Here is a 14173-nt window from a genome sequence, read left to right as displayed (position 1 = left end):
TTTCTCCCTCTCATACTGAAATTGGCCACCAGGAACGACTCCGTCATTATGCGGAGCTTCATTTACTTCGTTCCCAATGAAATTGTAAACGTTACAGCATCTCTGGATGCTGCCGATACATGGTCGCCTACAGAGGGGGTATGGTTACAGAAAACAGCTGTAACTCATTTCATCCTGGAACGAATTAGTATTCGACAGTCAGCCCTGAAGATGACTTAATGCCAAGTTTCATGCACTTTTCATAATTACGTCATTCAGGGTGATGTAAGTACTGTGCTATTCCTGTCTGCTATCAATGCATGGGCGTTCCTGGGGAGGGTAACAAGCAGCCCCGTGTTTGCCTGATAGAATAAAAAACACGAGCCCTCATGCTCAACCGCTCACTACGAGCAATCAATCAATCAATAAATCTTTATTTATTTGGTATCAACAACACAGATACCAGGGGCACCGACAAAATGCCAGAAAAAAAGGCTTGACGGGGTCTGTGCCCCTTGCGTAGCAATGTACAGAAGAAGATATGCATGGGAAATGGCAACAAACTTATATACAGAGTTGAAACTTCATACGGCAAGTATTCTTGATTAGCACATGTGTGAAGATACACTTCATACAGAAAAATAAGGACGCCTCTACAATAACAGTTTCACACAAAGGATATCTATGTATCCAGTGAGTTCAGTAATGACGGCAGTGTAAAAGAGAGCAACTAACGACCATAATTTGTGTGTAACCACCTGTTTCAGTATGGCGAGTATGGTGAACAGGACAGTTTCGTTTCATAATTGATAATTGATCGGTTATAATGTTGTTTCGCTTCATTACTAACTGTGTAGCAACGCTTGAGGAGCATGTCATTATACAAATGTGGAAAAGCACGGATCCAAAGTTCTTTAATAAGAATGGGTGCAGTGTGAGCATCATGCGGCAAGTTTGAGATAGCTCTCACAGCTTTCTTTTGTAGGATATTGTCACGAAGACAAGGACGATGCAGTTGTCTTGAATGAGAAACACGTTTATTGGAGCGAACTTGTGCTCCCCTAACAACTCAAAAGAATACAGAGGCGGCGAAGCAGCGGTCAACACAGTGACTTGCACAGGCGAGTGTCGTCGAATCGAATGCCCCGGCGTCCGCACTGCAGGCTTTTTATCTTTCGGCGCGCGTGGTTCTCGAAACGTCGATTCGCATCGAGAACATAGTAGATCCAAGAAGATTATTCTGGGCTGTTCACGTTAGATCGGAATGCTCTCCCTATCACAACAGATAACACATGCGGCACAGAAAGAAAGAATGGAACACGCGCTTCCCTTGGCGCAGAGATAACGCAGACCGGCGCAGCCGGGCGGTAAAAGCAAAACACAAATAAACAAACCCAATGTATGGTTCGCGGCATTACCCCCCCTCTAAGAGTGCATCGACCCGATGCTAACATAAGCGACAGTCCTAACAAATGAAAATAAAAGTTCGTCATCGTCCGTAGAAAGGTTTTAGGCGAACCACGTGGACGACTTCAGGCCGCCTGCGTTGTCGTGATGTGCCGGAGTCACCATCAGGGATCACTTCGTAGGTAAGTTGGCCAACACGTCGTAGAATCTGGTAGGGTCCGAAATAGCGTCGCAGGAGCTTCTCACTAAGTCCGCGTCGTCGAATGGGAGTCCAAACCCACACACGATCCCCTGGTTGGTACTCGGCGTCTCGGCGTCGGAGGTTGTAGCGGCCCGCATCCACCAGCTGCTGGTCCGTTATACGAACTCGAGCGAGCTGGCGGGCCTCCTCCGCACGTTGAAGATATCCGTGGACGTCGGCGTTGAGGTCGTCGTCTTCTACGTGCGGAAGCATGGCGTCGAGCATCGTAGTCGGCCTTCTACCGTACACAAGCTCGAACGGCGTCAGCTGCGTCGTCTCCTGGATAGCCGTGTTGTACGCAAACGTGACATACGGGAGCACTTCGTCCCAAGTCTTATGTTCAACGTCAACGTACATTGACAGCATATCTGCGATTGTTTTGTTCAGACGTTCTGTTAGTCCGTTCGTTTGGGGGTGGTACGCCGTCGTTCTTCGGTGATCCGTGTTGCTGTAGCGTAATACTCCTTGCATCAGCTCCGCAGTAAATGCCGTTCCGCGGTCTGTGATTAGGACTTCCGGGGCTCCATGTCGCAGCACAACTTGGCTTATAAAGAACTTTGCCACTTCTTGTGCAGTCCCCCTCGGAAGAGCGGCGGTCTCTGCGTAGCGCGTCATGTAGTCTGTCGCTACGACAATCCACTTGTTCTGTGATCGTGACGTAGGGAACGGGCCTAAAAGGTCCATTCCAATCTGTTGAAATGGCCTCGATGGGACGGCGATCGGTTGTAGAAGTCCGGCGGGTCTTGTCGGCGGCGTTTTTCGTCGCTGGCAGTCACGGCAGCTCCGGACGTAGTGGGTGACGTCAGAGGTAAGGCCGGGCCAGTAGTACCTCGCCTTGATTTTTCCAATAGTGCGGGCTGTGCCGAGATGTCCGGAAGACGGGTCGTCGTGGCACGCTTCCAAAATTTCGTCACGAAGGTCCGCGGGGATGACGAGAAGGTAATTCGCTCTTGTTCCGGGGCTGAAATTCTTCTTCACGAGGACGGAGTTTCTCAGGCTGAATGCTGGTAAGCTGCGTTTGAAGGTCCTAGGAACGGCAACGTTGCATCCCTCGAGGTACTCGATTATGACGCGTAAGTCGGGGTCGGCACGCTGCTGGGCGGCTAGGTCGCTCTCCGTCACGATCCCGAAGAACGCGCTGTCTTCATCAGAGTCTTGTGGTGGTGGGTCGACGGGGGCGCGGGACAGGCAGTCGGCGTCGGAGTGTTTCCTGCCGGATTTATAAACGACTGTAACGTCGAACTCCTGCAGGCGCAAGCTCCACCGCCCAAGACGGCCAGAGGGGTCCTTCAAATTGGCGAGCCAACACAGCGCATGGTGGTCTGTTACAACCTTGAATGGCCTTCCATACACGTATGGGCGAAATTTTGAAATCGCCCATATAATAGCCAGGCATTCTTTCTCAGAGGCAGAATAGTTTTTCTCCTCCTTCGACAGACCACGGCTGGCATAGGCAATTACCGTTTCGCAGCCGCTTTGCTTTTGGACAAGGACGGCACCCAAGCCTATATCACTGGCGTCCGTGTGCATTTCCGTTTCGGCATTTTCGTCGAAATGAGCGAGCACGGGCGGGCTTTGCAGGCGTTTTTGCAGCTCGCAGAATGCTTTTTCTTGGTCGTTTTCCCAGCTGAAAGGGGTGCTGTCTTTCGTCAAGCGCGTGAGTGGCTCTGCAATGCGTGCGAAGTTTGCGACGAAGCGCCGGTAGTATGCGCACAGCCCGAGAAATCTTCGCACGCCCTTCTTGTCTTTCGGCCTAGGGAAGTTCGCGATAGCTGAAGTTTTTTCCGGGTCAGGTAGGACTCCCGCGGCGTTGACGACGTGGCCCAAGAACTTGAGTTCCTCGTATGCGAAACGGCACTTTTCAGGCTTCAGTGTCAACCCCGACGTACGAATGGCCTCGAGTACAGACTCCAACCTTGCAAGGTGTTCGTCGAAAGTCCGGGCGAATACCACTACGTCGTCGAGGTATACGAGGCAGGTGTGCCACTTAAGGCCAGCTAGCACAGTGTCCATGACTCTTTGAAACGTCGCTGGTGCTGTGCACAGCCCAAACGGCATCACCTTGAACTCGTATAGGCCGTCTGGGGTTATAAATGCAGTCTTCTCTCGGTCTCTCTCGTCCACTTCAATTTGCCAGTAGCCGGTCTTCAGGTCCATCGATGAGAAGTACTTCGCGTGGCAGAGGTGGTCGAGGGCGTCGTCGATTCGGGGGAGGGGGTACACGTCCTTTTTCGTGATTTTGTTCAGTCGCCGGTAGTCAACACAAAACCTTAATGTGCCGTCTTTTTTCTTTACGAGTACGACGGGTGCAGCCCAGGGGCTTTTCGATGGCTGTATAATGTCGTCGCTGAGCATGTCGTCGACTTGAGTCCGGATGGCTTCCCGTTCGTGTGAAGAGACGCGGTACGGTGACTGTCGGGTAGGTCGGGCTCCATCTTCGGTTATTATTCGGTGCTTCGCTAGAGGGGTCTGACGTAGTTTTGCGCTCGACGAAAAACATTCGCTATAGCGACGCAGCAAAGCCAACAATTTGTTCCGTTGTTCTTGCGGTAGCGCCGGATTCACGTCGAAGGGCTGCGGGAGCTTGAAGGTTTCTACGGGGGTGCGTTCAAAGTCGGCGACCACGATCACGTCACTTGCTTCTTGCGTTTCTTCGAGGAATGCAATTGCCGCGCCCTTGTTTAAATGCTGGTACTCCTCGGTGAAATTAGTAACCAAAATGTGGGATTGGTGTTCCTTGAAGCGCGCAATGCCTCTTGCGACAGACACACCGCGGTCGAGAAGCAACCTTTGGTCACTCTCCACGATAGCGTCAACGTCAGGAGCAGCACCTTCACAGTAGACGGTGATCATCAAACTTGCGCGGGGTGGCAGGGTGACATGATCATCGGCTATCCTTACAGCTGCACGGTGTTCGGGGTTCGGTTCCGGCGTCATGGAGTGATCGGAGGAAAAAGTTATCGACTTGGTCTGCAGATCAATTATTGCGCCGTTGTCCGTCAAAAAGTCCATTCCGAGAATTACGTCGCGGGAGCAGTTAGGCAAGATGACGAACGCGGCAGGGTACGTCGTGCCGTCTATGGTGACGCGTGATGTGCACGTTCCACTTGGCGTCACGAGGTGGCCTCCTGCTGTGCGTATATGCGGACCGTCCCATCTGGTCATAACTTTCTTCAGTTTAGACGCAAATGGTCCGCTCATTACCGAATAGTCAGCTCCCGTGTCTACGAGGGCGACTACGTCAAAGCCGTCGATGGACACCTTGACGTCAGATGCAGTCTTCCTCGAGTTCCGGGTTCGTCGGGGCGTCGTATCTCTGCTTGTACGCGTTGACGGTCGGGCACTGTGCATCGTCGTTGTCGTCGTCTTCTCAACGGACGTCTCGGTCAGGTCGGGTACGCGTCGCGCCGTGTAGCTGTCGTCGTGTTCAGGAGTCTCGTCAGGGCTGGGTCGGGTCGTCGGGATGAGGGCATGTCGTGAATCACTGTCTTCGGTGCGTCCTTGCGTCGTTGGAGGGTTTCCAGTATTTCGCCGTAGAGCAACTTCACCTCCAGAAGTTGCTGCTTTTAGTTTCCCCCGCGTGGGCTGGGGGACCTTCCACGTGCGAAATCAGCATTGCTACGGCGGTTAGGCGACTGGTATGGGTAGGGCGACGGCGATCGGTGTGAGCGGGCTGGTCCTCGGTTGGTGTTGGACAGGTATTCGTCGATCTCAGTAGGGCGCTGGCCGGGTCGGGGGCGTGGGGCGTCGACGGAGAAACCCCGCAGTCCGAGTCTCCTGTACGGGTAGCGACGATAGATGTGATCGGCCTCTCCGCAATGGTAGCACAGCGGACGATGATCTGGCGTTCGCCAAACGTCAGTCTTCCTCGGCGTCTGGGTTTGTGCTACCGGGGGTCGGGCGGGCGACAGTGGGCGGCGGTAGGGCGGGGCCTCTTGACGACGTGCCTCTTGACGACGTGTTGGAGCAGGGCGAGGTCGGTGAACAGCCGCGGAGTACGTCATAGCTTGAGGCTCGCAGTGTACTTCGGATGCCACGGAAGTTCCCAAAGCGTTTTGAACTTCTTCCCGGATCACGTCAGTTAGGCAAGCGACTTGGGGTTGCGGCGTCGTCGGGAAAAGTTTCCGCAGCTCCTCTCTCACTACTGCGCGGATGGTCTCGCGTAGGCTATCAGCCGGAATCCGCATGTTGTCGATGTAGTTCGCACTGGCCGCGCCAACAAAGTTCCGGTCATACTGCTTAGCACGCATTTCGAGAGCCTTCTCAATCGTGCTGGCTTCGGTCACGAATTCAGCGATGGTTTTGGGCGGGTTGCGGACAAGTCCAGCAAACAGCTCCTCCTTCACACCGCGCATCAAGAAGCGTAACTTCTTTTCTTCCGTCATTTCGGGGTCCGCGCGGCAAAATAATTGCTTCATCTCCTCAACGAAGATCACGACCCCTTCGTTGGGGTGTTGTGTCCGAGTTTCAAGCAAAAGCGCAGCTCGCTCTTTTCTCACAACGGTAGTGAATGTCTTCAGGAACTCCCTTTTGAAGTGAGTCCAGTCGGTCAAAGAACTCTCATGGTTCTCGAACCAAGTTCGAGCAGCATCTTCTAAGTAAAAGAAGACATGCCGGAAAGTTTCTTTGTCGTCCCACCTGTTGAAGATGCGGACGCGCTCCAGCTTCTCCAACCATTCTTCGGGGTCTTCAGCGGGGGCTCCCCGGAACGATGGCGGTTCCCGGGGCTGCTGCAGAACGATTGGCGACGTTGTTTCTTGCACCATGGTGTTGGTTGCAGCGTTCCTTTTCTTGGGCCCTTCTGGCATCAAACCGAACTCGGGTGGTAAATCTTGCAGGCGGGGGCTGGCTCTTGTTGGACTGGCTTGGCGGCTTCTCGAGGTTGTAGTGGGCATGAAGGGTGCGTACCCCGCACCTCCACCAGATGTCACGAAGACAAGGACGATGCAGTTGTCTTGAATGAGAAACACGTTTATTGGAGCGAACTTGTGCTCCCCTAACAACTCAAAAGAATACAGAGGCGGCGAAGCAGCGGTCAACACAGTGACTTGCACAGGCGAGTGTCGTCGAATCGAATGCCCCGGCGTCCGCACTGCAGGCTTTTTATCTTTCGGCGCGCGTGGTTCTCGAAACGTCGATTCGCATCGAGAACATAGTAGATCCAAGAAGATTATTCTGGGCTGTTCACGTTAGATCGGAATGCTCTCCCTATCACAACAGATAACACATGCGGCACAGAAAGAAAGAATGAAACACGCGCTTCCCTTGGCGCAGAGATAACGCAGACCGGCGCAGCCGGGCGGTAAAAGCAAAACACAAATAAACAAACCCAATGTATGGTTCGCGGCAATATGAAGTTTTGTTACGTTTGACATTGTTGTACAGTTGAACACGGATATATCGAACACGGATATATTGAATTATTGTCTATATCGAACACTGCAAACATCCCCTTGAAAATCCCATGCAAAAGTATAGGGCTGTTGTGCGTGTGTATCAAACTCCTGATCACGGGCAAATTCGATATATCGAATTCCGCGCTGAAGGCTCCCCTGAAAGTTTGCGTCCTCTGATGGGGTGGAGTTTATGATAATGTTGACTCATCGCAGGCGCTGCCTGGCTTGGTGAGACAGAGGCGGCGTCCGCGGCATTATGTCGCTTCGATGGCCTTCAACAGCTGTTTTCACGCTAGCACGAGGGGCAGCTCCATGATAGCTAGAACGCGGATAGTGGTTGGGGCGAAAGGACATAAAGGAGCAAAAGAAATTGACCGGAGGCACTCTTTTTCTGTGACTGAGCTGTTTGGTGGCTCGTGCACGGGGACCGATGCGGCGTTGTATGTTTGTTTTGTACAAGGCATTTATTTTGGAGCAACGAAGGCGGAAATTCGTCGGGTGCAGGCTGCTGAAAAGATGTTGGTTGAAAAGGCGTTCGGAATTCCTCGCAGTAGTTTTGAGGCCGATGCAAACATCAACGTTGACGTAAAGGCGAATGCAGCACAACCCGCCCCGGCTATTCCGGAGCGTGTCGGGTGCAAAGCGACTTCGTTGCACGCCTCCAGATGGGGTAGGTGTTCGGTTCGGATACTGAAGATAACGGCACGCAGTGCCTGACAACGTTCCCAACCGTCTACTGCAGCCGAGGCTACGTCAGCGTTGTTCGCCTCTGTTGTGGCACAGTGTACAGCGTTGATTTTCTCATTTGTGTGTGTTTGTAATCTTGAAGACAATTTGGCGAACTCTACGACGCAGAAGAAAAAACAAGCGAAGCTCAAAGACATTTCAATGATAATTAAAGTGCGGTGGTCATCATGCTGCGGTTAGAATTTTCCGTGCTTTGACGGTCAAAGCGGTAAATTACCGTTTATCACGACTTCAGAAAAGTCTCAGTGATGTGCGGAGTTGTCAGATAATCTTCAGATAGGCCTATTTTATATATCGAATTATCGATATATCGAATTCTTTCACGATCCCCTTGGAGTTCGATATATCCGTGTTCGACTGTATTTCCCCAGACCGACTGGCAGTAATTTAGTTTGGATACAAAAAGTGAATTATAAATCATTACCTTAACACTTGTTGGGAGATAGAAATGCAGCCTTGTAAGAACTCCTGTAATACGAGCCAAGTTTGTTGAAATCGCTGCGATGAGCCTATTCCACAGCACGTGTTCCACAAATATCACTCCCAGGCTTTTTGCGTGACCAACTATTTCTATTTTAGACTTACCAAGCATAAGATCTCCATTAACATCTTCTTTTCGGTTTGTTGTTCTGAAAAACATAGCCTTCCTTTTAGTGGCATTTATGTTTAAAGTGTTTCGCTTCATCCCCTCCTTGGGTGGCACCCAGCTCCACTGGCCATCCTCCCCTACAGTGGAAGGCCACTTGCTGCTGTACAGTGGCACCACTGCTGGATCACTAGTGCATTCACTTCGTGTGTGCAATGTGATAAATATGCCATTAGAAGTTGACCTTGATAATTGTCACCGCTTTATTTATTGTAAGGCAACAATTAGTTGGGTGTCTGGTACTCTTCTTAGCATAGGTACTGCATAACGAAAACATTATGGCAGTGTGCAGGGGCCGAGGCACTAGAGCTGTTCTAGTGTTGCTACAGCAGCCAACATCTGCTGCTTTCTAAAGCCTGCATCCACATTGTGTGGGATTGGCAGGCTGGTGGAGCTACAAAATGAGTACATCTCAAGCCAACCACTGGACTTGAGCAGCCCACACAGGAGGCTCAACCGATTTTTCAGTGATTGGGTGTGTGTGTGTGTGGGAAATGGTAAAGACACAGCAACTAGATTACAGCCGGACACTGGATTCTGATGAAAGGAACATTTCAACTGCAACTGTTCTAATGCATAGTAGTGCTTGGGGAGTATTAAATATGCTACGACATAGAGCAACCTTCGCCCGGTGAACTTTTCCCCTCCAGATGGAATTCGAACCAGTGTCAAGCCTAGTGCCTGAGATGCAACCTACCTGCCACAAAGGGTTTCACAATGCTCTCCAATGCTTTGTCAGTGTTGACTGGTACATTTGCAACATTTCTGCCAGTCGTACACCCCACTGGACTTCCCTATTGAAATTGTTGCTGTGCAGGCAAGGCACAAACCAAGTCTACACTGCATTTGAGCTCAGTAACCACGATCAGTACAAGCCTCCAAGTACAAGGTTTGCAAGGCCCTGCAACCTCAAAGGAGGGCATTGAAGGGAGGAAGCACAGACAAGCGTCTTGGGGGGTCCCAGGTAAAGAGATGGTATTTATTCACACAAATCACGCATCCTCAGCCTTGGTTGTCCGTGTGTAGATGACTTGGCTGTGGTGCTTGACAACCTGCTTGATGAGCCCTGCACAGAGCAACAACAGACACGGCGTAACGTCAGCCATGCCGCTCTTTCCGATAAAGTTACACAAATGTATTCAGTGAGGCACCGAAAGTGGGAAAAAAACATGCTGAGTAGTTTATTCAGCACACTGCTCAACTTACTGAACACAGCTGCACACCCCACTTCCAGACACAAACACAAGTCCAAGTGCCAGGGTAAGTAAGATGATGTACATAACCTTTTTCGGAGACACCAAGCCCGTTAACACTTTCAGGGTCAATGACGTGCATGTCAGTCATCGCTCCTACGTTTTTCCTTGCGCCTAGGCTCTCTTGTTGTTATGCTTTAATACAGCGGTGCGCTGGTTATTTTCAGTTTTGGCGGTGCTACCCGCTTCTCACACCTGCAAAACTGATGGCTATCTCGTTTCGACTCGCCCAAAAGGTGCCGGCTTGTTATTCTCTCAGCCTTTTCTGTCACTTTACTGTCGCCGTAAAAAAATTAAAATTTTTTATCTCAAAATAGGTGCATCCAAACAATTAAAATTAGCAATAAAAAATCAACCCTGGGGGGTCACATTTGGCGAAAAGGTATGACCCTCAAAGGGTTAAACACATTCACCGAGTAAATCGCCAAACCAAAGTGCTGACGGTGTCCATCGTTCTACTCGGTTGACAACCATGAAGTAGACAAGCAGTTCATAAGGGGCGCACCTCACAACTCCCAATCCTTTCCCCACCACACGTACCGCACATCAGGTAAGTAGTGCCCATAGGTTTAAAAGAAACCAGGGTGCTTTCGAATTACTGGCGAGAGCGATAACATGAAAACCTGAAAAATGACCCTCTGAGCTGCAAAGGCTGTGCACGTGGTCAGAAACGCTGTTAGTTCTGCACCGGTTCCAACAGGTGACTGGCTGCTTTTGCATGCCTAAGGTTAACATTTAATTGATTTGATTGTAGAGTAACGCGCCGACACAACGCAGGTGATGAGGCGCGCCGTGGTGGAGGGCTCCGGATTAATCTCGACCACCTGGGGATCTTTAACGTGCACCAAGTCTCGTACACACAGGCATTTTTTGCTTTTCACCTCCATCAGAAAAGCGGCCGCCACGGCTGGGAATTGAACCCGCATCCTCGTGCTAACACTGAATTAACGTTGCCCATGTCTCGGAAGCACATTTTCCCATGGGCGTCATTGCAGCCACACCTGCCTAAGGGTATCCCCGATTGCAACGATGTGCCAATCGTTTATAGCTTTAAACAGGGTTCGTACGTGCTTCAAAAGCAAAAATCCAAGGGTTTTAAAGGACCAGAAAACACATTTTCAAGGTCCCCACCTAATGTTTTATCTGGGATTATTTATAACTATTTCAACACAATGCAAAATTTTGATATTGCTTAATACCTAAGAACATTAATGCACATTCAGATAGGCGCTATGGGTTCATGAATGCTCCCCCAGCTTTATTTTTTTCTCCATAGTTTACACTTAGATGTTTTTTTCTTGGTGTTTTGCTGAGACTGTTTGATTTGAAAACTTCGTTATAATGTTGCCTGCTTCTCCTGCTTTGTCAGCAAGAGTATCAGCTGAAACTAACTCAGATGCAAGGCAGGATGAACTATACACACGTCCACCATTTGCACGTAAAAGCAAACGCAGATGGAGCGTATGAGGCACAGCAAACATGCAATGAAAGGCCGTCCATAGACTAGATGGAACATTCAAGATAGAGAACAGAAGCCGGCTTTCACGGGATTGTATCGTGATATGAATTCTATTGAGCAGTGCTGCTCCCAATGTTGCCTCGTAATAATGAGAATCCACAACTCGTAATTTCACGCAGTACACTGAAACTTGATTGTTACAATGTTTCTTTACATGTTCAACACCTAAAATTCACGACAAACACTTTAAATTCTTGTGAAAAGAAAGGGCCATGGGTTATCCCCAGAAAAATCAAGGGTTTAAAGGACCATTTAAAAATTCCAGGACTTTCCAGGCCTTGAAATTGACACTTCTAAATTCAAGGGTTTTCAAGGACCTGTGCGAACCTTATTCAAACCGTGAACCAGATCTTAATTTTAACATGTAGCCCCCAAGGAATGGGCATTCTTGGTTTTGCACGTTCCTACCACCCACGACACATTCACACTACCGTTGCCTCAGTGAAGATCTGTACCCTCTTCTTTTGCAGCTGCAACCACAACACTTCATTGTAAAGTGCCCCTTGAAAAAGAGGGAGAGAGACATGCGTACCCTTCTGGAGCAGCTCCTCGAGGGCCTTGCGGGCGAGGGAGCCGCGCACCTTGAGCCGCTCCGAGACCACCGAGGGGGTGATGAGCTTGTAGCTGGGCACCTCCTTGAGCAGCTTGTCATACGTGCCCTTGTCGAACAGCACCAGGTTGTTCAGCTTGTCGCGCACTTTTCCCTTGGACCACTTCTGCAGCAGTGCAGCAAAGAAAAGAGGCAGGGAAACGAGGTGAGAGGGAGAAGCCAATCGCACCAACTGACACTGCTCAACAGTGAGCCCAGATGAACGACGACCCCGTAGCAGTGACAAAATCTATTCAGTGGCATAAGAAGGCACGCTAGATACATGTTGGGCTGGACAGATGAGATGGTGTCATGCCGCAACTTCGTTTGCCATGAATTTCCAAAATGCTTCACTAGAAGGCTACTCATATCTTTCTCTTCACCTTGATAAGTGGTTCCTACTCTCAGAGCGAGGGGGATTTGCCAGGGCTTGTAAGTGGCGAGTATTTATTTAAGTAATGAAATGGTAAATATAGGAGTAAAAAAAAATAAAATATAACCAGAGTTCATCCATAGGAACGGAAAAGACAACATGAAATCGTTGTATCACATGTTTCATTTTGTTTGCTTCTGTTCATTTCGTCATCGACATCTGGGGACAGATGATTTGCCAATCTAATTGCCTACTGAATTCATAATCAGCCACCTCCGAAACGAAGGAAAAAAAAAAAAAAAAACTCGTATGTTTGCAAAAAGATTGTTCCAAACACAAGAGCAGTGTAACCAAGTCAAAGCCGGCAATGTGCCACAATACATAGTGCTGCGGTCCAAAACACTAGGGACTCGCAGCAAGATCTCATTGGGGCAATGTTTGTGTTGCGCGATGTCTGGCCTGCTGGGGCCACTTGGGGCTGCCCACAGGAATTTCTTCGCGCTAGAGAAGAGTGAAGATTCCATAAGAGAGCGCCTATACCTCGTGAACGCACGCACGTGCTCGGAAAATGTGAACAGGTTGAATCGGAGCAATTTGCGTCCAAAGAAAAAACAATGCCAGAACAACCACAGAAGAGGCTATGACAACTAAAAATGCAGTCAGGATGGAAGCCCAATAGGGATACCCCTTTAAAACTTTATAATTCAAAGGGGAGGCTTGGAACAGAAGGTAACTTTGACAAATATGTTAGTTCTATAAGGGTTGTGAAATTACCACAAGTGTACTTTTGTGCACGGGCACTTGATATTCACTAGAAGACGATGAACTCCCACATGAGACTAAAAAAAATGAAACTGTGAGCAAGTGACTGGGGGTTAAAATACATTTGCAGAGGTTAAATTGCATGCAAGAAATATCGGTCGGGGGAGGAAACTTGCCTTCTTCTTGGCCTTGCCTCCGGAAGATCCTTCCTTCTTTTTGGCGGACCCCTTCGTGTCCGTCTTCTTCTTGCTGTCCTGTTTGGGAGGCTGAGCATCGCAAAGGCGGGCAAAAAAAATCAAGTTAGCACAAGTCCGTGAATGCAAGTTCAGGCACAAAAAGCTAAGGCCACAAGCAGCTTCACGTGAGCAAGGGTCATTATAAACGCAGCCTCGTAGAGAACTGTCCACGCGGCGATAGAAACCGTTGCAACAGTCTAACGCGTACTTTTATTCATGATCAACACCTAGCCTGGTTGATTTTTTTTATACAATTCGCCTGCGGTGCACTCGCCCCAAAAGTAGGAACGAGATGTGTCTCAAATTGTAGTGCCACGGACGAGATCGGCGCACACGCAGCAAGATCTTATTGAGACGAGCGTTTGGTGTTGCGTGATGTCTGGCCCAGCGAGGAAAGAAACTTCACTCGCAGGAATTTGTTCACGCACGACTGACGTCTGGGTGCTAAACGTGTTCGACGAAAGCATCGTCAAAAATGATATCATGTTAAGACCTGCAGTTCATGGTAATTACAAGATCTGAACACGGCGGTACAGCACGGCCACAGTGTCTAGGCCTCACACAAGCAACACGTGTGAGAAGTTAAAGGGACGACACTGGAGACATAAACGTAATTGCCAATGTTCTACAGAGTCCTAAGGTTCCTTATCTATGCTGCTAGTAACACCAAGCACCGATTTTAATCCGTAAAAACTCTCAAAAACAGGAAAAACGTGCACATACCATCTTCAATGCAGCTACCGCTCGGAGAGCCGCAAGTGAAAAGGCCTTCCTTGCACACGAGAGAACCCCGTGTCGGCGTTTGTGATCAGTGTGGCCAGGAAAGTAGACAAATGTTTGAATTAAACGTATCTTTTAGACGCTTTATTTATTAATAAATAAAAATTTAATTTTATCTATGATATAAAACACGTTAAATAGGTTGAGCTTTTTTTAGTCGTGCATTTAAAGTGTTCGTATTTGCAACTTTTTAAAAAAGTGCTAATGCAGGCCAAAAAATTATAATTAAAATTTAAAATTAGCTA

The 14173-nt window shown here is 49.3% G+C and overlaps 1 protein-coding gene across 1 annotated transcript; it reads right to left on the bottom strand.

Annotated features, from left to right (window-relative positions):
* Positions 1-9366: 9366 nt before the first annotated feature.
* Rps25 (ribosomal protein S25) lies at positions 9367-14001 on the bottom strand. The gene is made up of 4 exons (XM_077707730.1): positions 13872-14001; positions 13089-13178; positions 11721-11904; positions 9367-9482 (listed from the first exon to the last, which is right to left on the bottom strand). The coding sequence occupies exons 1-4, from the start codon at positions 13872-13874 to the stop codon at positions 9409-9411; spliced, it is 351 nt and encodes a 116-aa protein (XP_077563856.1). The 5' UTR covers positions 13875-14001; the 3' UTR covers positions 9367-9408.
* Between the last annotated feature and the right edge of the window lie 172 nt (positions 14002-14173).

The sequence above is a fragment of the Haemaphysalis longicornis genome, unplaced genomic scaffold, assembly GCF_048455015.1.
Source record: "Haemaphysalis longicornis isolate Haplotype H1 unplaced genomic scaffold, Haemaphysalis longicornis Haplotype H1 scaffold_4, whole genome shotgun sequence".
Taxonomy (NCBI): Eukaryota; Metazoa; Arthropoda; class Arachnida; order Ixodida; family Ixodidae; genus Haemaphysalis; species Haemaphysalis longicornis.
Note: the sequence above shows the minus strand (reverse complement) of the source record. Positions and strands in the feature narration are given on the sequence as shown.

Excerpts from the sequence above, each read along its gene's own strand:
- Rps25 (XM_077707730.1), bottom strand. Across the intron at positions 11,905-13,088 it reads GAGGCAAGGCCAAGAAGAAG|AAGTGGTCCAAGGGAAAAGT; the intron begins GCAAGTTTCCTC and ends GCACTGCTGCAG. Across the intron at positions 9,483-11,720 it reads CGAGGAGCTGCTCCAGAAGG|GGCTCATCAAGCAGGTTGTC; the intron begins GTACGCATGTCT and ends TGCTCTGTGCAG.